This window comes from Pithys albifrons, chromosome 1, assembly GCF_047495875.1.
Source record: "Pithys albifrons albifrons isolate INPA30051 chromosome 1, PitAlb_v1, whole genome shotgun sequence".
In the NCBI taxonomy this organism is placed as follows: domain Eukaryota; kingdom Metazoa; phylum Chordata; class Aves; order Passeriformes; family Thamnophilidae; genus Pithys; species Pithys albifrons.
The window spans coordinates 60769712-60795588 of NC_092458.1; the positions used below are offsets into that span (position 1 = coordinate 60769712).

The 25877-nt window shown below is 42.7% G+C and overlaps 1 protein-coding gene across 1 annotated transcript in view; it reads left to right on the plus strand.

Moving 5' to 3' along the window:
• The first annotated feature begins 257 nt into the window (after positions 1–257).
• FOXO1 (forkhead box O1) overlaps positions 258–25877 on the plus strand; it is a 61398-nt gene continuing 35778 nt past the window's right edge. Inside the window, exon 1 of the mRNA XM_071552194.1 lies at positions 258–1114. Coding sequence (XP_071408295.1) covers positions 515–1114 — 600 coding nt within the window. The 5' untranslated portion in view covers positions 258–514. The remainder of the gene's footprint in view (positions 1115–25877) is intronic.

The window sequence follows — 25877 nt, forward strand, 5'->3', positions numbered from 1 at the left end:
TACTGGCTTCGGGCAGCCCCGGCCGCGGAGGCACCGCCGGCCGCCCGCTCGCCGCTTCTCAGCCGCTCCACCGCCGGAAAACAAAACCCTCCCAAAACCAGCACGGGGGCATTGGCACCCTCCAGCCAAACCGGCCCCGAGGCGGGAGGCGGGCGGGCGGCGCGGCGCTGCCATTGGCGCGGCGCAGGCCGTCCCTCCCCGCCGGGAGGAGGAGGAGGAGGAAGGCTGGAGGCGGGTCCGCGCGGGGCGGTCGCTCCAGTCGGTGCGCGCCGGGCGGCCGGGTCGCTTCTGTTTGCAGTTGCCGCGGAGAGTAGGGATCCGGGAACCAGGCAGGGGCAGCGTTTAGAGCGGCGGGACCAGGAGGTCAGCCCAGAGGTTTAGGGCGGCGGGGCCAGGAGAGTTGGCGGCCGCGCCGTCGGGGCCGCGCCGATCCGCGGCCGGAGCCTGCATGGGGCGGCGGCGCTGAGCCCCAGCTGTCCTGCTGCCGCTGCCGCGCTCCCGCCCCGGCCCCGCCATGGCCGAAGCACCGCAGCTGGTGGACATCGACCCCGACTTCGAGCCGCTGCCGCGGCCACGCTCCTGCACCTGGCCACTGCCGCGGCCGGAGTTCAACCCACCCAGCTCGGCCACCTCCAGCCCGGCGCCGTCGTGCGGTGGCCAACCCGAGGGGGCAGCCGGGACTGCGGCCGGAGCCACCGCCTCGGGAGCGCTGAGCGCCGACTTCATCAGCAACCTCAGCCTGCTAGAGGAGAGTGAGGACTTCGCGCCGCTGCCCCCCGCCGCTGCTCCCCCGGAGGCGGCCGCCTGCCGCTGCGGGGACTTCCCGGCACCCGAGGCGGGCTGCCGCCTCCACCCGCCGGGACCGCCGCCGGTGCCGCCGGTACCGCCGCCCGTGGCTGGTCTGTCACCGGGCCCCGTGGCCGGGCAGCCCCGCAAGAGCAGTTCGTCGCGTCGCAACGCCTGGGGCAACCTGTCCTACGCGGACCTCATCACCAAGGCCATCGAGAGTTCCCCCGAGAAGCGGCTCACCCTCTCCCAGATCTACGAGTGGATGGTCAAGAGTGTCCCCTACTTCAAGGATAAAGGCGACAGTAACAGTTCGGCTGGCTGGAAGGTGAGAGGCGGGTGGTGGGGACGCCCCGTCGGAGGGGGCTCCCGCGAGGCTCCTCTGCCGCCCAGGCAGGAGCCGCAGCTCTGCAGGCGGCCGGGCACGCCGTTCTGCCCAGCTGCACGCTGCCCGCCGCGCAGCCTGCAGTACTCCGGCTCCACAATTTGATTTAAATCTTAAATTTTTACTTCTTTTTCCACCTTTCCAAAGGGAAAACTCCTAAAAGAAGAAAAGCGTTCTGGCTATCCCGCCGGTGTGGCGCTGGAAGGGCCCGAGCCCCCCCCTCCCCCCCGCTCTCCACTCCGCCCCCCCCCGGCCCTGCCCCGCCGAAAGCAAAAGTTCACGCCGTGTCACGGCGCCGTCCCAGGGCAAACCCGGCGGGAGCGCCGCCGCCTCCTTCTCCCCTGGGGCGGGCGGCGGGACCAGGGCTCAACACCCGCGTGGTGGGGGTGGCCGTGGGAGCAGCGCCGCGGCCTCTAGGGCTGTCCGGCCCCGGTCCGTGCCTCCGGCTGCCCCGGCACGGCAGGGGTTTGCCGTCGGGCGGCGGAGCGGGGAGAGAGGCAAACAGGGATGGGGAAAGAGCGGAGGCAGGACAAGGGTTGCAGAAATACCGTGTGTTTAATAAGTAAGCCGCACTATTTGCCCTGATGGCTTTGTTAAACTTGAGTTGCGGGAGCGTCTGCCTCGTGTTGGGTGGTGAGACTGAGCTTCCTCCCTCCCGGAGCGCAGTCCCTGCTGTCGCAGCAGACTAGTGGGAGCAACCTGTTGGCGGTCGGGATTTGTGCCTAGCACAGGGCAGCCGGATCCGAGCAGCCCGTGCTGCCCAGAGCCCGGCGGTGAGCGCGGCTGCGGCGCTGCCACCCCCAGCTCCCGGCGACCCGCTCGCCCGGTGGCAGTGCCAGGCCCGTGGTGCCCCCCAGTTTTGTGTCCCCGTGGGTGATAAAGGCTTAACGCTGCTGTGAACGAATACTCTCCCTCCGAGGCCTCTGTCGTGAGAGTGTCACCCACCTGTGCCTCTGTGTGCGGCGGAGGCAGCGCCGGGTTTCGTGACACTGTTGCGTGAGAGCGTTGTCAGGACGAGCTTTTGCCGTCTGCGCACAGGCAGAGTCTTCTCCGCCCTGCGAAGGATTAAGTGATGGCAGTAAATGCGTGAGGTGCATGAACCTCGTACGGCATCGGCGCGTTCTGGTGTGTTCCTGACTTAGTTTCAGTGAGGGCCAGCCAAACTCTGCTTTGCTTTGTACCAGTTGTATTATCTGCCTTTTTTATAAGGGAAAGTGTCAGCTCAAATCCTGTATTAATGTGTTTTCAATTGCATCGCTAAGAATGTTTGTTACATCCAATTTTTGTAGGTAAGCAACATCCTGCTAAGGGAGTGCAGATTAATCTGCAATTCATTTTTAGGTGAAGGCTTTTAAGGCTTTTATAAGTACTTTGTTCGTTTCTATTGATGTGTTTGACTAAAAAATAAATTAAAGGATAATTGTCTGACGACCCCTGTCATGAAAAACTTTAATAGGAGTAAAGTGATTGATAGCTGACAACTTTTCAATAAGGTAACTTGTCACTAGAAAATGCTGGGTTTTTTTCCAGTGGTATTTTGGTCTCCTTAAGTGCCTTTTCAGAGTGAGTAGAAGAGAACTAAAACCCAAACAAACCAATATAAAAGATCTCCGAAATTCAAGTGAGCAAATGAGAAACACTGATAGCTGTATAACTTACTAGGCACTTCCTATTTTGTTGCTGCTCGTCCTGTGGTGTTTCTGCAAGGAAGAAGTCTTCCACATTTCCCTTTGATAGAGCTCTTCCTATGCCCACATATCTCTGCTGTGACAGGGAGAGCCGTTACTGGTATGTGTTTTGGCTGTAGTACCCCCTGGTAGAGTGCAGTACGTACCCTGCCACTGCTGGCAGGTAAATACAAATGTACTCCCTTCCATAATTAAATAGTCACTGTGTTATGTATCAGACTCATGTTGCCCTCCTCCCTTCCTTTGGCTGCACCAATGCCAGGCTGCCCTGAAAGTTACATATTTGCAGATTGTATCTCTTCTGCCAATTAAGTGTGGTGTTTCTTGAACACAGTTTTAAGTTTAGTTACCAGCAGCCACTGGGTGTCAGTTCTAAAACTGATTTGGTTGAGGCGTGCAGCCTGTTTGCCTTGTTTATCACCGCTTCTCCACAGCTCAGCTTGAGTAAGGATTATTTTCATTTTTCCACTTCAGGAGATGTTGGTTTGTTTGTGGTCTGGGGACCTGGTGTAGGTGCAGGCATAGGGCTGGGAATGAAGCTTGAGTCTGCCGAGGGCCCCGCAGAGGAGGAACGTCGCTCTGGAGATGAGCACCGATTAGCGACTGACTTTTCTGCTGACAGAGGGAGCGCAGGTTCGTGTTAGAGCCTGGCACTGACTTAGAGCTGGGCACTGTGCACTGGTGTGACGCAGTCTGAGAAAGAGGTGGTATTTTTTCCCCTTAAATAAAACTCTGAGACACTTTGTCTTGTTGGGGTTTGCATATTTATAAGTGCAATAAGGCACCTTTCAGATTATACACAAAATGTATGAAACAAAAAGAACGTGCACTTTCTGCATAGTGTCAAGGCTGTGTTTCTCTCACCTAGAAGATGCGGGGTACCTGCTCTAATGCCTGTGAATATGTAGTTCTGATTTAATACCTGATGTTGACCTGCTTTTTCATTTTTCACTGAATAAAGTTCAGAGGTGTCAATGTTATCTTTTAGGAGCTCGAAATAGCACCCAACTTCTTCTGAATAAAAACATTGAAATAAAAATAGCTTTTAAAATAAGGGTAGAAGCCAAAGGTAAAAGTAGGTAAAATTCCTCTCTGTTATACATACAAAGCAGTTTATTCCAGACTTTCTTGTCACAAACTCTGTTTTATGAACAAACCTGCTCTTGAACTCTAAGGGAGCAAAGTCCCTGTGAGGCTGCATGGTGTGGCTGCCTTGAATTAAGCACTTGAAATGTGCTCTGCTAGACCTGCTGCATTGTTGGTTGTGAATGAGTGCTGATAGTAACTAGTGTTGTTGGGAGAGAGCAGAAGCCAAGAAGGAGATGGGTTACAGAGATAACAAAGAAATTGTTGTGAAAGTTGCATGGAAGAATGAAACTTTCCTCCTAGTCAGGTGAAAGCAACATTTTTCCCTTACCTGTGACAGTGGAAGACAGGGCTTAAGACAGAAGAGACAAGAACTTCACTGCAGCTGTAGATAATTCTTCCTTTACTCAAATCTGACAGCTTTTTGGCTATTTATCATACATAAAATACAAAACATCTCTGTCAGGTGTATTTCATGATGTCTTTGCTTTATGGCCAGTGTGGAGATTTATTGTAAAGGACAGTTAAGCTTTCTTGAATGGTATTATCCTTTTAGCCTGCTTTTGAAAACAGGTTCAAATAAAAACCTGTAACTTTTCCTAAACAGAAAACATGAAGTTTTGTTGTCACTCATCTAGAGGTGGATGTGTTGTTGATTTTTCACAGTGGGAGTTGGAAAGGTCACATAAGCATGTATATCTCCTCGATTTCTGGTCCCTAGGAAACTTGATCAGCTAAATATGTTTGTTTCTGTTGTTGAAGGAATGAGAATAGATATCCAGTTGCAGAAGGAGGAATGTTTGTAAACCTGAAAGCCTGAGAACAAAACAGGCATGGGACAGGTGCTTTGGATGGCATTGCCATAGGAGTACTTGGTGGTTAGCACTCTATTCTGTAGTGAATTGGTCTCTATGCAAAATGAATTCAGGATTGTGGTGTATTTGATTTGACAGCTGCATGTAGTCTAAAATGTTAGGCTGAAAAATCAAGAATAACCTTCACTAAAGTTGTTCAAAGTTTTTGAATCTAGATCAATGAACCAATTAAACTGTGAAAATTTGTATGATTTATTTAAAGTGAAATGACTATATAGAATCACAGTGTCTAGAATAGTTTGGACTAGAAGGGCCCTTTATCATATTTGTGGGGGTTTTATCATGCCTTTTTCTTTTTAGGTGAAAATATCACAATTTAAGTTTGCCTTTAACTGCTGTATATTTCCTCAGTCCTGGTTACATACCTGTAGGCATTTATCTCTGTCCCTTTAGATACTTCCCTAGGAGATTTGTGCCCCCCCCCCCAGCATCATGCATTGTATTATACATACATACAAGTCACCCACATGCATATGCAGATGTGTGTATGTTTGGTTTTCTATTTATGGAGAAATACCTGTCAAGGCAAATGCTATGACAGTTGGACTTTTTTACATACGGGGCTAGTATTAGCCATGTGACTATTGCTGGAATCTGTAGTTGAGTCTGCTCTGCCATGACACCTGGCCTCAGCTGGGTGACGCTCAGAGAAACAGCCACACCAGTTCCAGCCTCTGCCCACCCTGCAGTGAGATAACCATTTAGTCTCTTGTGTACCTGCATGCTACCCCCAAAATGTCTCTTGTAGCAGCCTACATTGTCTGTGAGTCACCAGCTTGCACTTTGCTCAGTTTCAGCTATGGAAGTTCTGCTTAGTCTTTGCAGGTGCAAGGTGCTCTCCTTGCCTGTGCCTGAGTAACTCACAGGGAAGCTGTATCGTGGTGTGTATCATAACAAACCCTTAACTGTTCCTTTTAAGCTTAAATTTTGTTTCTTCTGTTCGTCCTTTTGACCTCAGCTCTTGCTTGAAGGAAAAAGTTCATTCTGACCTCAAACTTGTATGTTGCTGCCTGTTTTCGAGGTGATGGGTGGGCTTCCCTGGCCCTGTTCAGGTTTGAGGCCAGGAGGGACTGAGCCACCTCTCAGCAGCTGGGATGCTCAAGATATGCCCACTGCCAGTGGCTTTTGCCATCTGGTCCAGTGTGTCCCAGTGTTCATCAGTGGTTTTGAGCTTCCCACCAAGGTCTTGAATTACTTGCTAATTAATTGTCTTTTAATTTTCTTTGCCCATTTTCTGTTTGCTGTGATATATGTTCAGCTAATTGTATGATTATCGCTAATGATAATGAACTAAATTTTCTTGCAGTGCATGATTTTAAAAAACTTCAATACAAAAATGAGGTTACTGCTCTCTTTGCTACTGTATTCTTTGTGGCACAGTCAGCTGCTTCCTTATAATTTTTTTTTGGTATCACTGACATGGTTTACAAGTTACTGGTGAAGTTGATGGTTTTGGGAACTGGAGCTTTTGCTGCCTGAGATGGAAAGGGGAAGCAGTGTGGTAGAAAGCAACAAAGATTTTTAGATGAGCTGTGTGAGTGGTTTGTTTTTTTGTTTTTTTTTTAAATACAACAATCATCAATGAAATAGGCAATATTTTTGGTGTTTGGGTTTTTTAATAAGGCTCCAGAAATGATGGAGTCTTGAGATGTCTACTCAGGCTTTTTTCAGTTTCCAAAGCATAATGCTATTGAAATACGTGTGTCTCTATTTACTCAACTGGTGAACCTGTTATAAAATGAGTGTTTGGCTTTTGCAGTAAAAATGCAGATACATTTTGCAGTCACAGATTTGTGAAATATGTAAGATTGTGGTTGCAGAGATTCAACCCTCAGCCCCTTCTGTTTTGGGAGAAAGTTCGTGTATGAAAAAAGCATTCCTAGTGGAAATGATTTTACAACCTTCAGTAATGAATAATAAAGTAAGGCATAGTGAAGATAACATGATAAATAGTTTATTATTTTTCTCTTTCAGGAGTATGTAGACTATAGATATATTTGCTTTATTTTCAACTCCTGTGAGGAAGGATCTTCAAATTCATGGATGTTGGCTGCAGCTGGTCCCAGTTAGGGATATGGTAGTGCATGATAATATTTTAATGAATTTTATAGCACTTTGTTTTTAAGTCTGGTTACTAAAATGAATTTTAAATATTGGGGAAACACTGCTCTTCGTAATGATAGATTGCACTTCAGAAATTAAGTGTACTGGGAGGAGTCACATTTAGAAGAACAGCATCTCTGCTGCTCCATAGAGACCTTCAGCATGAATTGAATTGATCTATGAGGACAAGAGCTATTCACATTTAAGTATTATTTCTAAATATACTTAGTAAACATTAACCATGTGTGTTCATCTGACAAAGTGCTTTATTTCCGTACTGTAGTTTGTGGTATGCAGATGTCTTAAGGGAGCAGTGCAGCAGCTGTATAGTGAGGTTTATTGGTAGGTCTCCATTCCTAATGGAGAAGGTGGAGGAGTAAAAAGAACTAAGTCAGCTGCTTCTACTGGGTTGATATTTGTCTTCTAAGAACTTCATTAGGCCTCATGCTTGTTCTAGATTTCAATAGTGGATACTGGTCTTTACCAGATTGCTTAGAATGATATCTAAGGAACCAAATATGTTAAGTTTTCAAACACTTCTGTAATGAATGGTAAAGGTTTAGCAAAGCTTTGATTTGTGGTACTGGGACCAGAAGTGGCTCCACCTTTAAAAACGTAGTCACTTAAAATCCCCTGAGACTCTAGCAGAGATTAGGGATTGCTGGATGAACGGAGGGCAGCCCTCGGTTTGCTCAGGCAACTTTCATTAAAGATGACTTGCATCACTGTACAATATCCATGATATCACAGTTCTGTTTGAAAATACATCTCATTCTAGAGTTAATTAGACTTAAAGGTACAGGTCTTCTCTTGTTCTAGTCTTAGAAATCTATGTTTTGGTAATGCTAGGAATCCATGCTAGGAATCCATGCCGCCTGAAGTGCATTCAGTCCCTTTGCTGTTTCAAGAGAGCATGCCAAAGGTGATTACGATTGCATTTCTAAGTAGCGTGTGTTTCTCTAAGTGCTGTACTGATCTTTGCAGTCTAGGCTTGTGTTGGTGTGAGCATGATGGGCTCCTTTTTAATTCTATCAAGGCTGTTGTCACAGAAATCTAAGGGGGGATGTTGGTTCTGGGGCCTGGCACATGCGGACTTGTCTCTGAAACACTGCATATTCAGATTTAAATTTGGACTGATTACCAAAAAAGTGCTTGCAAGCAGAGGTGCCTTTAACCCATTATTTGCTAACTAAATTATATCTTCTAGCTGTGCTTTGTAATACATAAGAATTCTTATTTAATTAGCATATTAATTTTTTTGTGAATCTGTTGTTCAGAGGTCACTTGGTGCCAGACCACCATGCTTCTTCTATGCCAGGATGTGAAACGATGAAGTGGGCTACTCTTCTTCTTGCATGTTGGTGTCTCCCTCTGAAAATGTTAGAGACACCCTTCCTGTACTTTAGTTACTACCAGAATGAAATTTTCATTGAGCGTGGAAATTGGGAAATCAAAGCCTTTTTTTAATGAAATGAGTGGTATGTATGTATGAAGGAGTGATACATGTGAGCAGCCTTTGTGCTCTCCATGGAAACTGTAGTTTTGAGGAAAGTTGAAGGTTCATAAGGACAGGAGATGCGGAAGACAGCCACTTGCTGAGGCTGACCTGCAGCTCTGTAGCTGTGCTGTAGTGGCACTGCTGTTGTTCTGCTGCTGTTGCTGCAGAGGAGGAAAGTAGCAAGTAAGCCAAAATGCTGTGTCTGGCAGGGCCCTATACTACTCCTGGTCACCTGGACCCGGTTGTAAATTTCTGTGCTGGACAGGCAGCAGCTGCTATGTGCGGGCTGTGTTGTGGGCTGCCCCACTTGGCTGTTCTCGTGGCAGATTCACGTTCTGGTGATCTCTGCTTTAGGGCTGCAGTGATCTGTGCCTCCTGGCATAGGCAGAACTTGGGGCTGTTTTGCTTATATGCTGACCTATTTAAATTGCACAGCAGAGGGTCTTTGATTTTGATTTTTTTTTTCGAAAGGGGAGCTCTTGGGTGCAGTGGAATATAGACGTTAATTTTGTTGGAGAAAATCAAAGTGTGTGCTTTTTTTCCCTACATGAATAACAGGTATACACATAAGTTGGAATATAGACTCTAATTTTCAATATACTGTTGGTGGTCTCACTGGCAATGGGAAGGTAGCAACTTCTTGGGTTTTCTTGTGCTTAACTCCAGAAACTGTGACGTGGGTGGGGTTTCACTTACCCATCACTGACTTTTCAAACTAGGCAGTTAGATAAGACTGAAGCAACTTGCTATGAATGTGGTGACTTGTTAGACCGCATTTATTGTGCAAATGAGCTTACATCCTGCAAGATCAGCAGAAATGCTTAGTGTTTGCCTGCATGGAAATTAATTAAAATTTGGTGACTAAAATTAAAGCAATGGATTTGAAGCCCATTGTGTTATATGAATCTGCTTTTCAGTTCCCACAGTGGGAATTAGCATGACTGAAAATACTTTTTTGGCATATGTGAGTTTCAAGTTGGTGCTAAGTTCTGGCATCTGTAGACTTCTTAGATTTTTACTGCCCTTTAATATGTGTTAAATGTATTTGAAGCCGCTAACAGGAGTAAGGATACTAACAATCCAAAAATACACTGTTGTGGTGGTGGTGGTGTAGGCTCATTTGCTTGTAGCTTGCATTTGCTTAAAATTGATTTGAGCTAATCTGCTAATTTGATTGTAATTGTTAGAGTTAAAAAAAATGTACCAGTGCCATATATTTCTTGGATATATATCCAGATTTGAATTTTGATTGCCAAAAACACACTTGCAGACTGAGAGATCTTTAGTGTTTGCCAACTAAATTATATCTTATAGCAATGCTTTGCAATATATAGAAACTCCTAATTAGATATTCAAAAAATGAAGATGCTGTTATTCAGACATGCTTCATGGCAGGCCTCCGCAGTTCTCCCTTGTCAGGATGTGAAAGGATTATGTGCTCTATGCTCCTTCTCTCTGTTAATGTGTTGATTTCTCTTTCCAAAAATATTCTCTTCAAATGTGAACCTTCAAATCAAACATAATTATTTGCCACCCCCCAACCCCTTCTCCCAGAAAACCTGGCTCTCTGAAGGCATCCTGATGGTGCTCTGAGGGAAGAGGGATTATACCTGCTGTTGTTTTCTATGCCTGGAAAAGTGCAATCAACAGGTGCAATGTGTAACTGTTTGGTTAGTCCCTCTCTTCTTGCCTTGCCCCTTGACAGCCTTCCCCTGCAGGACTGCCCTGTGAGCATGGGAACACTGTGGGACTGAGGGCTGCTCCCAGCTGTGCCTAGCAGCCATCCTTTCATGTGCAAGCATTGGAAGGTGTGGGAAGGAGTGAGCAGAAGGATTTTTGGGAAAGCCTAGAACCTGGATTCTACCTTGATGCTAGCAGGGTGCTGCTGTGCAGATTTCGGTGAGTTTTTGAGCTGTGACCCAGCAGGAGTTGAGCCTGCCAGCAGAGTCCTGCTGAAATGCTTTTGTCTGCCAGATGTGTTTGTGGGTACTTTTCTGCTTGCTGCTCAGGTGTGAGGAGGAGGTCAGGGAAAAGAATCAAGTTTCCTTTTTGCAGTTACTGGAGAAGTTTATAGTGATTCACTACATAGATTCCTCACTACTTAAATCAGTTAAAGTATATCCCTTTGCCTCTCTGGAGGATACTGTGCTTCTGCCTTAATTCCTCAGTAAGGTCTTTCAATGTCTCCTAGAGGTTCAGGTGAGGAAAACAATGCATCTGCTAAAATAGAAGATTTAAACTGGAAGAGAGTACATTGAGATTAGCTGTTAGGAAGAAATTCTTTACTGTGAAGACAGTGAGGCACTGGCAGAGATTGCCTGGAGAAGTTGTGGATGCCCCATCTTTGGAAGTGTTCAAGGTCAGATTGGATGGGGCTTGGAGCAACCTGGTCTAGTGAAAGATGTCCCTGCCCATGGTGGTGGGTTTGGAACTTGATGATCTCTTTGAGATCCCTTCCAAACCAAATCATTCTGTGAGTCTGTGAAATGTTGTTCCAACGTAAATGTTTATTGATTAGATTCATTATTATTATTATTATTATTATTATTATTATTATTGTTGTTGTTGTTGTTGTTATTATTGTTACTACTACTACTATTTTTTAAGATTCATTATTATTACTACTATTTCTTTTTAAATGAACTTTGTGGTGATGTTGAGGCAGGTCAGGCTTAGGTATTTGCAGTTGCTGTTTGCCTGTGGACACTGCCACAAATGCTCTGCTTCAGCCCTGCCTCTTTGAGCTGATCTCTGCTCAACTGACAGGTCTGCAGCTCAAACCAGAAGCTATTGGACATTCAGGATGAGGATGCAGCCTCACATGTGTCCTGATCAAATTATGTTATGTAATTTAAACATAAATAAAAATGCACTCTATCTATCTATCTATCTATCTATCTATCTATCTATCTATCTATCTATCTATCTATCTATCTTTCTAAATATAGTTAGATCTTCATTAATATTGAGAAATCTATAGTGAAGGAAACAAGAAAAAGTACTCCTTTTTTTTTTTTTTTTTGTTGTTGTTGGAAGTGAAAACCCAGAGCGTGGCTGTGTGTTTAACTCAGAGCAGCTTTACTTTTTCACAATTGTTGTGGCTTCTTGTCACTGCTGTCATTGGGATGGCATTAAGGCAGAGCTGGAAGGCAGTTCTGCATTTTAAATGCAGATGGCATGGTGCTTGTAAACCTCAGAGATGAATGGAGAGGGCTAAACCAGGAGCTTTTGGTTTTGGCTCAAGTTGGGGGATTAATTTTTTTGCCTTATTTCCCCTTTTTTCTTGATGAATATACACAGTCTCCAAGTAAAACTGTGGTGTCAGATCTTTATGGCTGAGGGTTTACCTTTGCTGTGAGAGCTAAGCGGCTCTTCCATCACTGTGTGTGTATGTTCCAGCTGGTGCAGTTACTGCTAATCTGGAGTTTGGTCCCTGGTACTGTTGGTGTGTTGTCCTCCTTATGCACAAGGGTAATAAATCTAGTAAATGCCTCCTGGAAATACAAACAAGGATGGAAGTTTAAAGCAGAATTTTAAATTGCAGCCAGTTGCAATTGATTTGGGGAAAATCAAGAGTTACTATCTTAATAGAGACTTTTCCATTCTTGTTAAGAAACTTGAGTCACTCTTGAATAATCCAGTTTGTTCAGTCTATGAAAACCTGATACTGCACTCTGGCCATTTTCTTCTTTACAGTTTGATGGCAATGACATAGTAAGAAGCATTAAAGGGAGAAACAATAATCTTCTCTGCTTGCAGCCCAAGCCAATGCTAGTCATCCCCTGATGTTATGAAGTCATTCTTTGCTTTGAGGTTTCTAACTAAAACTCTATTCCAAATGTCTGTTCTTGGGTGAGCAGTAGAGGCATTAAGGAGGGAGTCCTGATGCCCTCCCACTGCCTCCGACCCCTCTTCACACCATCCTTCTGTGGCCAAGGAGACCAGTTCTGCAAAGTTCATGCCATCCCTTGACAGCAATCCCTCCTTCCCCCTTCTGGAGCTCTGGAACAAAAATGAAGATGTAAATGAATTTGTAAGGATTGCACAACCTGGTTATGCAATAAGGCTGACGTGGTAGTGTGTACATATGTAGAAAATGCCTTTTTGAAGAGATGGCATTGAGCACAGTTTCACCACCTTCTCCCCAAAGATGAGGGCAACTGTGTTACTGGCTTCACCCCCTGGTTGTTAACCTGCATATTAAAGCATGTGAAATACTCAGCTTCTGTTGGCTGAGGGTTATTGTTGATGGAGCAGAAAAATTAATCAGTTCTTTTGGACTGTTTATTTGGGAAGTAGTTTTTTAGCTTGGGGCTCAGAGCCTAGGCAATTACAGTAGTCAGTCCTCAGGCAGTGTCCTGCACTGTACTGAGTTTTTTTAGTGTCAGCATAATCTGAACCACCTAAGTGTGTGTTTTGTTTCTTAACTGAGTGATGACGTTTCAGACATTGTGTGCTAGTCCAGCAGGTCAGTGGGCGAGTGCTCAGCATTCCTTGCATTTGGGAACCCAATTCCTTACCTCCTGTTTTTTAATTTCTCTGAAAGAAGACATGTATCATGGCTGACTCATGATTTTTGTGTGAAATGGGGATGGATGGTGTAGTGCTCTGAGTTTTTAAGGCAAACTGCTTGGTAAGGCTACCTTGACACTGAATGTGTTGTCACTTCCCTGGAAAGTTACTCTGTGTGTAATGTGGGCTGGTGGGCACTGGGGCCTTGGGACAGGGACAAACTTCCTGGGGGCTTTCCATGTTTTCAGATGAGCAGATTTGCATACAGCTACTGGGCATGTGGAAATTTGTTCTCCTAGCTAAGATGTGCAGTCTCTAGAAACTGAATCTATCCCACCTCATCAGAAATGGCTGGGGCCCCTGGTTGATATGGTGTACTGCAGTTCTTTGCCTGACTATGGCTGGCACATTTTCACTTACGTGTGGGAAAATAAAACTTTTTTGTCCTGCAGTTACTTCCCTTGCTTCTGTATTAATTCTTTGTAGGTTAGAACAAATAAGTGATGTTATCTTCATATGTAGTGCATATTGCTGATGGAAAGGAAAATTCTGCAAACTAAGCAAGTAGACTGACCTGACGACTCCTCATGACAACTGCTTACTTTTACTTAACATTCAGAATATTTTTATCCTAGTTTACTCCTTAGAGGCTAATAGAGTGCTGCTAGAGTAATTTTCAGATGAATCATGCCATCTGCCATGCATGCTTTGGTGTTTCAGCAGTAGGAAAGGAGAGGGAATATATACATATAGTGATCTGAAATGGTGTGTTTGCATTCTCTGTAATACTAATTTAAGTTTTAGAGATTTGGTGGTTTGTTTTTTTTTTCCTTACCAGGCATTTTATATTTCTTGCTTTGGTTATCAGTTTAACATGGAGCTCTAGTACTGATCCTGCTCTCTTGGGTGTTCACTGCCAGACTTTGCAGAAGCACACTGGACATGCTTTATTTAACTTGCTAGTGAGTTAAAGTGGTTCATTGTAAAGTCCTTTTTGGAAATCACAGTTCAAATGTGGATCCTTTGGACAGTCAGACTGAGCCAGCTATAATTTGCACCCCACAGAGAAACCCCAAAGGTAATAATAAAACATCTGTAGAGAAATAAAACTGGTGACTGTAGCTTGGAAGTGTAGAGGGAAAAGTTGCTTGTGGACTGAGTTCTGTGAGGCTGATGTTCAAGACTTGTTCTTCTAGGAACTGTCCTGAGCCAGGGGAGGAGTGTCCCCTGCATGCAACCATCCTACCTGTGGGAAAGTGCAAACTCACGTTTGAAACCAAAAATTCAAATCCACATTGGAGCATTGGACATGTCATGTCCCATCTTGTGTTTCGTCCAGAAGCCATTATCTGGGAACTAGCCAATCTGTTAGTTAAGGTTCATGAATTTGGATTTGGGTTTGGAGAGGGCTGGAATCGAGGAGTTTGTACGTCAACCCTACTCAGTCTTTGAGAACTAGGTTATGATATCAGATAAGGCTTTAATTATTACCAGGCAAAATAAATTCTTCTGTGCTAATATATTAGAAATCTTCCCTTGCTGCCTGTCCTGAAGATTTAATTTTCTCATAAAATGTTTTGGCTGATAAACTTTTTGCACTAATAGTTTTGTACTAATAGTTTACCTGCTTTGTTCATGTCTTTAAGCTTTTTACAATAATTTTAACTCACGTGCTTGGTTTTAGTGCCCTGAAAACTGTATTTAAAGAAACTGAGAGCAAAATATTGAAATGTGGAGCAATTAAACTGTTTTCCTCCCTTTTCATGCATTTCACCACCTCCCCTCAAGGGAATGGTGTATCTCCACTTAATCATGTGAGGTCAGTTAAGGCCTGAGAAATAGTATGCTCTTTTTTTCAGAGAGGAAAGGCAATTTTTAAATGCCAGGAGTTAAAGTAAGAATTGCTTGCCTATGGAGAGGAGTTGTTGCACTAGATATTGAGCTGACATGCAAGCAGATCTCTGCTACCCTTAGATGAGGATTAGTTTATGCCCTGAAGCAAAGGGATTATTAACTTGTAATTTTATTTTAGCATGTTTAACAACAGATACTGTTGCTTATAAAACCAATTTAATCCTTTTTTAATCACTGCAAGTCATTTTTCCAGCAGTTATCCTGCAGCCATGGGTTCCAGTGGTTAGTTATTTACTGAGCAATACATAGCGTATTATCTGTTTGCCTGCGTATTTTTTAAGTCATTCTTTAATGCCTTGGCTTTAAGATAAAAAAAAGGAGAAAATGTTGAAAAGTTTGATCTGTACTTCTGTTCTTATTCCCCAACTCTTCAAATACCTGCAGCAGCTCTTTCCTTTGCTCTTTGCTCTTTGGACATTTGCTGCTACATCCTCAGTTTCCCTTCAGTTTTCCCTGCCCGCTGCTGTTGCTGATGTGAAACACCAACAGATAATCCTAGCAGATTTTTATTAGCTTGGGCTTTGCTCTCCACCCCAAGGCATTTATTGATAAATAGCAGCCTTGTATTATGGGATGTATAAAAAGGAGCATGTGACTGCCCTCTGCATTGGATTTGAGAACATAGGAAATAGCAGTGGCAATGGTGGTGTCATGATGCTCTTAAAGGAGGCAGTGCCTTTTCTCAGGCACCATGCGGAAACGCTGGCAAGCTTTCAGGTGAGCAGTTGCATGTGTGAAATAACAACTGTCATCATCAAAAACTATATAGCCAAGAAGGAATATGTCCATTTTCAAAGCAGATTAGAGCAAGAACATTGTTGGCAGAGTAGAGAAGGGGCACCAGGGGAGATGGAGGCCGGAATGGCTCTCCTAAGGGAGAGAGATGAAAACTGTTGGTACTTAGAGAGGTTGGTGGGTGTGGTGGAAGAGAATAGCCCTCCATAGTTATTGGCATCATTGCTTGGTCTTTTAGCCATGTTTCCTGGGGTAAAAGCTGGTGTTTCCTGTGCTGTTACTTGCCATACAGCGCAGGTGCCCAGCAGATGAACTGATGCTGCAGCCTGTCCTTCAGTAACCAGGCTAAAGTGAAAGCACACTAAACCTCTTAATTTTCAAATTATCTTCGAGGGTGAGACAGAAGTTAAGAAATAATTGACACCAAAAATCACCTTACCAGGTTACGCATCTTTAGTTAGCCACGATGTATAAAAGTAGCAGCAAACGATGGATGCATGAAATATAACTCACGCCAAGGTCTTCAAGCCTTTTGCATTACCCCACCTGTTACCCAGGGCAGTGCTGTGGCTGTGGAGATTTCTTCTGAGTTAGAAGTTTCCAAACTGCTCCAGTTGTTCTGCTGGACAACAGGGTTTGCTAACACACCATCTGAACTTGCAGCTGTGGCCCAGGGTGGTGCTTTGATTTTGCGAGCCAGCTCTTGGGGCAGCATCCCTGTGGTGGCCCAGTGGCTGATGTCCCTGCCTCATGGCAGCACACAAGGCTGGGGACACGACCATGAGAGAATTTGCTGTCCTGCCCTTTGTAAACTTTTGGGGTGACTGACTTGAGTCCTATCTCCCTTCCCAGCTGAAGGCCAAGGAAACTGGAAAGGAGAATTTTGCTTCTTGAGTACGAATGTTTGGATACATGTGGGTGATCCATCTGCTCAGAAAGAGGGATGGAGAGCCTCAAGTCTTTTCAGGTTTTTTGCTCAGTTCTGGCCACTGTTCTGGGATCTTTCAGCATCTTGCAGAAATCTGTCCTTTCTGTGCCAGCCACTGGGATGCAATGTAGCAATCCTGCCTTGTGCTGGGGGGTAATACTGTGTTCTGTCTAGTGCATGTCCAAAATGAGGGCGTGCATCACGGAAACAGAATTATTGATGTTGGAAAAACCTTTTTGTATATGTATATAAGCCACTTTCCAGCGCAGTGTGAAAGATTAGGAATGAGAATGAGACAGTGGTAAACGTGTGTGTCTTTCTGACTGTAGCGGCTTTGCCTCTTAGCTCTGATTAAGACAGTGTTGAGCTTGTAAAGATGTTATTTTTCCTCTGACATTGTGAGATCTGCTATTACAAGCAATATTGCCATCAGGGCCGAATGGCATAAAGTGAATACCTGACTGACTTGAAATAATTTGATTAGTCTGTCTTTTGCTGGGAGAATTCCTTGCTCAGGCCTATCCCAGGGATAAATGAATCATGCAGAGTAGAAATTGAAAATGCTAACAAAGGCTTTAACTTTGTTGCTGGTGACTGTTAAATGAGCTTTGCTGTAGGTCATGTGCCTTCTCCTAGAAATGTCTGTAACATGGCCTGAATTATACTAAAATATTAAACTTCCTTCCAAATTTAAGAAAACCCCCCTGAGGCTAGAATATGCTTCTATTGTCAGAAACTTCTGACCAAGTTTATTGCTAGTGCTGCTGATTTGCTTAAGTGCCACTTACACTAAATTTTATCACATGAGGATTAGAAGCAGAGTAGCAAAACATATCTGTACTGAATATTCCCTCTCCCCATTAACACTCGTTTTCCCCTGCCATGTAAATCTTGTGTTATGTTCAGACTGTATGAACCAATAAGAAAAATAGATCTCACTTGTTTGACTTTTCATCTTGTACTGGCAGCCTACAGGTCATGTGTGTAACTGCTGATGGAAGCCTGTTATGTGAGAGTTCCAGTAAGGTTCAGAGGTTCCTCAGCAACATGGAATCTTCAAAGTAGGAAAGAGGTTTCTTCTTTGTTCCTGACTGATTACCTGGTGTGAACACCACAGTCCTCTTTTGAACAACATACGAAGCTGCCTGCAGGTTCCTTCCTAACTGGAAGGCTTATAGTTACCTTCATTTAAGCCTAGTGGTTACTATCCTTTTGTTAACTTTTGTGATTCAAAGTACCTGTTGGTGTTGCAAGGAAAGCTGTTAGCTAACTGTAGAAGGGAAATGGATATGAAGAGGGTTGCAAAGTCTGCTTTTAGCTTAGGAGTCTGATCTACTTGGGATTGGTAGTCAGTGATGGGAAATTAGATTCCTGTTCTAAATGTTCACAAAGAGAAACTTCATCAGGTACAGTAAGTACCACCCAAGAAAGGAGGCAGCCCTAGAGTTGCTTTTAGACTTAAATTAGGAGACACCATTAGTTGAGGGAAAAGGCCGAAGGACAGCTTCAAGTGTTGACAAAATAACCTCATAAAAGTCAAGCCTGTACTCCAGAGTGCATGGGACTAAGATGATATCTCAGGATGTTGTTTCCAGCTCATGTGAAGACTCTGCATTTTGACTCTCTAGGGGACTGGCCCTTTTGCCATGTGCAGGCATTGCAACCTCTGATTTCTCTCTGTATGGGCTATAGTTTGACTGAGCTCTGGACATCATCTTGCCCATACTGCAGTGGCCACTAAAGGACTGGGAAGAAGGTTTTGTAAGAAGGATTAAAAAGCAAATAACTTCTAGTCAGTAGAGAAATCATGGGTTTCACTTGTGGTAGCAACAGTCTGCTCTTCCAAGGACGTAGAAAGGTGACAGTCATACCTGAGGTTTTAACCCACACCTAACTCCCTGCTTACCAGCACTAGGAAGTCTGGTCTCTTAAAGTCTGAACACAACCACAAAACTTAAACACAGCATAGGTGTGGGTTATTTTCAGCTAAATAGGACTTCCATAAGGATATGGAGTCTGAGAGGGTTCTCACCCTTTTCTGTTTTGAAAGCAAGACCAGGGGTACAGATGTAATGCGTATCTGAACTGCAAGTTTTGTACTTTCTAGAAAGTCTGCAAAGGCTGAATGGTCTCGATATAGGGACAAAAGCTATGATGTGCCAATAAACACCATGTGTTGCAGACAAATTTTCATATATTTGGTAGCAGTAGAGTTTTGAAAACCAAAGCAAACAAATGTGTTTTGGTTGTGGTGTTTATAAGAAAAGGCAAGAGAGGAAATGAGAAGCCTTTGAAATGGGAGTTAAATTGTGAGTGCCATGAGTTGTGTTTTTCTGGTTTTTTGCTTTGTAAAATCCTGCTTTCTTCTTGCTGAGGCTTAGTTAGGAAAGTTTTACTTTCTAAAGAGAAAACAATATGCGTCACAAAGAAAAAGAATATTTTAAAGGTGGGTAATTGCTATGTAATGGAAGAGTTTGTTATGGAGGAAAGCTACAACTGTAAAATCTTACAGGATTTCCAATCAGTTCAAAAAACAATCTTCACCTGGAAGCATGAACTCTTCACTAACATTGTAAATGCAGATGAGAATAAAAGAAAAAGAGACATAATTAAATGAGTGTTATAATCAAGCTGCAATTAATAAGGAAGATAACTTGCTATGAATCGTATTTAATAAAATAAATATTCCCATTCAGAAAATTAAAATAATAAAAAGAGTTAAAGGAAAAGCTTGTGTAATTCAAATCTTGTGTGCTTTTTCAACTTTGTTGCTCTGTAGAAGGTATGACAATTGTCTACAAGTCTTGTTTCAAGACATGTATTCTTTTCTGTGGCCTTTGAGTCAGAAGAAAGTGATTTTTTTTTTCTCTTACTGGTGTAGGATAGAACAGAGCAGACTTTTTCTTTCAGAAGCAGTGCTGTGTAATGTCACTGAACAGATCTGTTCACAATACAAGCCAAAACGGAAATAAAAAAAAAGTCCAGAAACATAAAATGAAAGTCTTCTTGTATTTTTAAGAGTTAAAGACCAAAGTGTGAAAGGGATTAAAAATTCTAAATGTATCTGGGGGATATTTAAAAATCCTAATTTCTTGCCATTCCAAATGCTGGGTGTTTTGTTCTCTTTGTAGTGTTGTCATCAAAGTATCGAAGTTGTTTGATTTGTAACACTTTTTTGAAAGTTTGGCTCTAATGTGAGCTCTGGCCCAAAAATATGGAAACTTTGCTCAGTTTAGAAAAAACTTGTAATAAATCACAAGGCAGTAATGAATCCAGCTTCTGTGATCATCACTGGAATATTCATTATTATGGATGTCACTAAACATCATTAGAAAAAAAAAGGTTCAGTTCAAGAGTTAAATAACCATGCTTGGGATCTCCTGTTTTCCTCCTAGTGGATAGTGACTTGCTGGCCTGTCCAAGCTCTTTCATGGATGTGATGGACCTCCAGAGGGATATTGTTTATGAGGGGCTTAAGGATGCTTTGAAGTTTGGGGGTTTCCAGTATTTGGGAAATGCTAAAGGAGTGAAGTAGTGAAATTGGAAAGGGGTGGAGATTATGGGGTTGAGGTTATGCTCATGGGAAGCTGTGGGGGACGTGGCAGGGGTGGGGGGATGTGATGTGGGTAAATCTGCAGGAAACCATGGCATGGTTTGTTGTATTTGCTTAGTTTTAACATATTAACCTTTCACATGGCAATATTTTAACTTATTTTGACATGGATTTTTATTGAGGGCAACTGAGAGAAGCAATTGCAAGCAAAGACATCCTTGAATGTATCAGGAACCTTCAGAAAAATCACCTAAAGCCTAGGAAGAGGAGAGAGGATTTGGCATTCTCACTGGTGGTGGTGGGGCAGCTGAAGAGGCACTCAGGGCAGAGAAGAGGGCTAGAGTAGCGTGGGGGCTGGTGATGGAACCTGGAGCTGAATCTGGGACCATGAGTCAAAGTCCCATGACTCCATTGCAAGATCATTAGTCCTTTTAAGTAGCTGCCAGGAATTAGGGATGATGGATAGCGCCAGCACAGAACTCAAATTATTCGAGGTTTTTAGCTAGAAGACAGCATGGAGTGGAAATCAACACTGCAGTGTGTCTCACAGGCGAACTCTGGCATGGCAGAACATGTATAGGATGAAAACGCTGTTCCTGCCGCAACTGTAGCTCTGAGTCCTGGCCACTGTTACCCACAGAATCCTGGAGTTTTAAAGGTCTTGATAAATTTGAGTTACCGAAGCAGGCATGAGAAGCTGCAGAAAGCATATGCAAGAGATGGAAATTGTTCATGTGTTCATTTAAACTGTACATTTAAAAAACTTGTAGTCAAGAGACACCACTTTAAAGGTGACTTTGTACTTTAGTCTACATTTTTGGTACAGTATTGTTCATGAATAACTTAGTTATTGATTACCAGTTTATTAGAAGTAGTATCTGGGAATTAATATTTTTTCATACTCTAGTCTAAATTATTAGTTTATAATTTGTTATTCTACATAAAATGCAACAGATGTCAGGATTTTTTTTTTCCTAGAATGAAATATTGAGGAAGTTTTATGTTCTTAGTGCATGTTATTTTACTTAGAAGAATTTTGTATTCTTTGTATGTCTAATGTCAATTGCTGTGTCTTTTGAATATGCAGGGTCATAGAACTTGCAATCCTTTCAAACAGATATTTCCCTGGAAACAGGCAGGGCTGTCTTTGTGATGTTCACCCCGGATATTTTTCCTTTATAATTTGTGCAAATGCCATCTATTTGTGTTTTCTACTATTTTAGGTGGTTTTATTTCTTTTTTGAAAATGGATGTTATTTAAGACTTTTATATAAAACTTGCCTATAGATTTTTCTATATAGTTCTATTTTTTCTATATTATTCTGCTGTTTAAAGTGTTCTATGTATGTAGGCCACTTTGTGTGTGTATAAAAATATATGTACTCCAAATCTGAGCTTTAAATAGTCGTCTTAATGTGTTTGTACTTTTTGTCTAAGTCCATAAAATAATGATGCTTATTTTCTTCTACTTTTTACTGTTTTTAGTTTGAAAAACTGCAAGGACTGACTGCAATACCTGCTTACAGTACTGCTGCTTTTATATATTTGTGTTAGGTAAAGGATGAGTAATTTTGGGGTGCTGGTGTTTCATGGGTCCCTTAATAGCTTTTAAAGGGATATTTTGTGTGGTTTATGTGCCATGTTGGGGCAGACCTAGCAGAAGTAGGGCACTGTTTGCTTGCTAGCAATGCAGGAAGCAAGAGATAGCACTTTTCCTCTGGGGTTTACAGCTAGAGGTCCTTGAGTTGTGAGCATGTTGTGAATGCTGAGACCTGATTGAGGACAGCATTTTGGAAGCAAAAGTGCCATCAAGGCAAGAGCCTAGACCTTTACCTCAGCTCAGGCAACCTGTTGTTTACAGGAGCCAAGTGGTGGAATCATTTTGGCAAAGAGGCTATTTGTCACAAATTTCATGTTCTTTGGCTGTTTGTGCAGTATTTTTTCTTCTATATTTTTTCCTAAGGTATTGTTTTTGCAGACCATATCGAAAACATGGTGTTTTTTCTTTTCTAATTTGATTGTAATAAGGGCTTTGTTAATCAAAAATAAGTGCAATAAGACAGAATGACTTGGTTATTTTTACATTTTCCTGTTTAAAAAAAAAAAGCCTCGGTAAGCGAGCCACAATGAGCCGTGATGTATTTCCTTCATCAGGATGGAGAATAAGCCATTTATTATTTCAGCTCTGACTCACAGTGAACCTGCTGACACTGAGACATTTTATAATCATAAGGAACAGGTTAGGGCAGTAACTTGGACGCCAGGCTGGGGATTACCTACTTATTACAGTGTTTTACAACCTGGATACTTTAGGTTTTCTGGCAGAATGTCCTAAACCTCACACTAAACACCACGTTGTTATTGTACAATTACTGCTTGCAGGTCTTGCTGTAGGTGGTGCCAGCTAGAGAGATGCCTTCATTATAATTATATTTTTTACTATATATAAAGATTTCATCCCTTTAATCCATGTAAAATTTACTGCTCTTGAAAGTGGCACTAATAGTTATACTTCTTGCCCTTCCTCTTTGTCCTGTGCTGTTCCCAAACTGACCAGGGCTGGGCATGCTCAATCCAGAAATGGGAGATTTCCAAGGAGAACCCAAGTTCTGCGGGAAGTGGCGCTGATGACTCAGTAGACGGTGCTGGTGGTCATTGCATAGTCCCCTGACACAGTCTGGGAGAACAGCAGTGTTAACTCCAGTGTCCTGGCCAAACTCCAGCTGAATAATTACTTTCTGCCTGCCTTGAATTCCTCTGCAGCTTCAGCTGGAGAAGTTGAGCTTCATTTCCCTTCTTGTAAACAATCCTGTAGTGTTGAAGTGAAGTTGTTGTTTTATCGCACATTAGAGGTAACTATTTTGCCATTGGGTGAGTGACTTTATCCTTGCACTTGTGTGTAGTCTGACAAATGCTTGGGTGCAGTTTTGGGTGATAAGTCCTGGCTTTAGTTCTTTGCATCTATCCCACCATGTTTGATGCTTGTGTATTTAACTTCAAACTATATGGACTGGGAATAAAAATAACCAGTATTCAAGTGTTTGTCTGGCCAAGTCAACTCCTAAAGTGCTCTTTTCACTATGATGTGTGACATCATCTTGTACTCCACTTTTTCAGTAACAGCCTATTTATTGCTTTTACTGATGAATCAGGGCATCTGTGAAGTTCATGGCCTTGTGACACCTAAAAGCTGAAAGATGACTGGGAAAGGAGTATTGAGATGCTCATCAGTGGGTGAGCTAAGACTCCTCCCCTGTAGCTATTTAAGCACAGAGGTGGTCTCTTGCTCTTCAATAAACATCACACTGAGCAACCCATGGTTGGATGTCTCTAGTCTACTCAATCACAGACATACAGGGTGAATCAGAGAAGTAGGAATGTCGGTCAGAAAATCAGGTCTGGGCATTGGTGGTCTCACCATGCTGGGAGGAAGGCAGGCTTGCTCAATGAGGGGGACCAGTGCTGCATGCAGGTGGGTACTGTAACTCCTTCCATGTACAGGAGCTCTGCCAATATTTCATTACTCTTGCCTATAACAGCAGGGGCTTGAGGTTTGGTGCTTCTGAGAGAGGAAGTGACTGATGATTCTATAGGTTGGTTTTTGCTGGTCATTTGTTTTAATCTGATATCTAACTATATGTTCCCTGAGCTGCATAGCTGAGACACCCTCATATTGATTTGGGTTTTGTCAGTGAGTGACAAATGGAGTGTGATTCACACGTGCCCTTCCACATTTAACACATGTAAAATTTACTTGCAAAAGACAAACTGCAGGTAGAATGGCTAAAGATCTTGGCCCATTGATTTTATGTGGAGACTTACATGCATGAGAGCTTAAATTGCTTTTTAATGAGGAAGATGGGGAAGTTAACCTCCTAGTTAAGCTTATGCTGAGGTTTGCTGTTGTGTTCATCTTACAGAGATTGTATAATCTTTTGGTTGACAGAAGCTTAGTACAGGTTTGAGTACAAATACTAAATTAAGATTCAATGAGTCTTCCTTTGCATATAAAAGCTAACTTTTTTGCCATTTGTTCTCCTGAAGAAGTTAGGCTTTGTATGATCCACTCTTAAAATGCCCTTTATTTGCATATTCCCACTTTTTCCATAATGAGGAGACTACTCGTTGTCTTCTTGAAGCTTGCTTCTTAACAGAATTCTGTAGTTAACCATCAAATCCTCTATTCAACATATCTCTTACAGTTTTGTGTGTTTCCTTTCTGATTGCTCAGAAAGTGCACCAGTGTTCCAGCATTTCTGTCTTGCAATATTGTATATATGCAAAATATTTGTTGGGGATCACAGTAATTGGTTGCTTGACCAATGCAGGTTGCCCACTTAGCTGTGCAGAGTGATTTGAGCAAGGGATCACAAAAACTGCTTAGTAGGTTTCCATAGCAAGTTTTGCTGGTTTTTTTGCTTTGAAATCATCTTTAGGGAGCATGTGGTACCTAATCCATTGTCAAAATCTGGATGCAAGAAAGCACATCGTTTAAAACTTTGCAGAGAGAGTCTGATAGATTCAGGCTCCTTGACAACGACAAAATTGGGGGTACAACAGTTCATCACAGGAGCCCAGGAGCTTTCACTGCCTGTGCTTAAGCTCCAGTGTGTCTAAGAATAATCTTTGCATATTTGCATGTAGAAGAAAGTGAAGTATGCAACCAGTGTAATATTCCTTCAAATTGTCTTAGGATTCAAAATTGTGTCTGTTTTCTGTAGGCTTATCACCTGCCAGTGCCATGGATCTGTGCAGGTCTACCAAGATGCAGAGGAAATACTAGGTTCTAGGCTAAAGTACTGGCACATGTCATCTGAAAAGTCACAGTATGGGAATATATTGTACACCAGCTGAAAGGTGATGTAGGTCCAAGGGAGAATTTATGTTATTAATCTTTTAGTTATTACATGGACCATATTGGTAATTTGTCATTTGCTTTAACAAATTTTTGTTTTGTTTTGTTTTGTTTTTCCAATTTGCCCTGAACTTCTGTTGAAGGGAAAGCTGGAAGGCACGGGTTTTGAAAAGCCTTCTATTATGTTGTTTGCAGAACCAGAGAGCTTCTCCCGGAACAGGAATAATGTGTGTTTGGAGATAGAGTTGTAGTCAGTAGGTGATTTCACTGGGGGCACATGACCTGTGTAAGTGGGAAGAGCTACCTGATAATTTAGAGTAAGAAATTACCTTTGTATGTATATCAACAGAGAAAGTATAAGTAGCTGTTCCTTGGGAATTACAAGGTGGCTTTTTAAAGTAAGATCCCTGTGTTGTCAAAATACTTTGTATTTTCTCTGCTGTTGTTACTTGGTCTGGATGTAGCACTACATTAGGTGTTTGTTGCCACAAGCCTTTTTCTAGACAAGCCAGGTATCCAGCGGAGAGAGTTTTCTGCTTGATAGTTTCCTTTAAACTTCAAAAGACTCACACAAATAATTATTTATGAAATAGCAAAGATATTATTGCACATGTTTTGGGAGAAAAAAATCATGAAATAAAAATGAGAGTTGCAGGACTGAATTCTAGGTACTTAAATCCAGGTTAGTAAAGAAACATATAGTGGTTTCATTTCCCCTTAGATGTACAGTGCTGGATAATTAGCATCTTTGTAATCATAAACCAGGAATGCGGAGGTGATTACTTCTACTTTACATGTGCCAAGCATCTTTGTACTACAGTTATTGAATATTATTACCTTCACACTTACTATCAAAGACTGGTTTAAGGCTAAGAATCAATTGAATACTGCTAAGCTCATATTCCCATCGATTTATCGAGCTGAGTTTATATTAAGCTCAAGTATGTGTGCTTCCATCA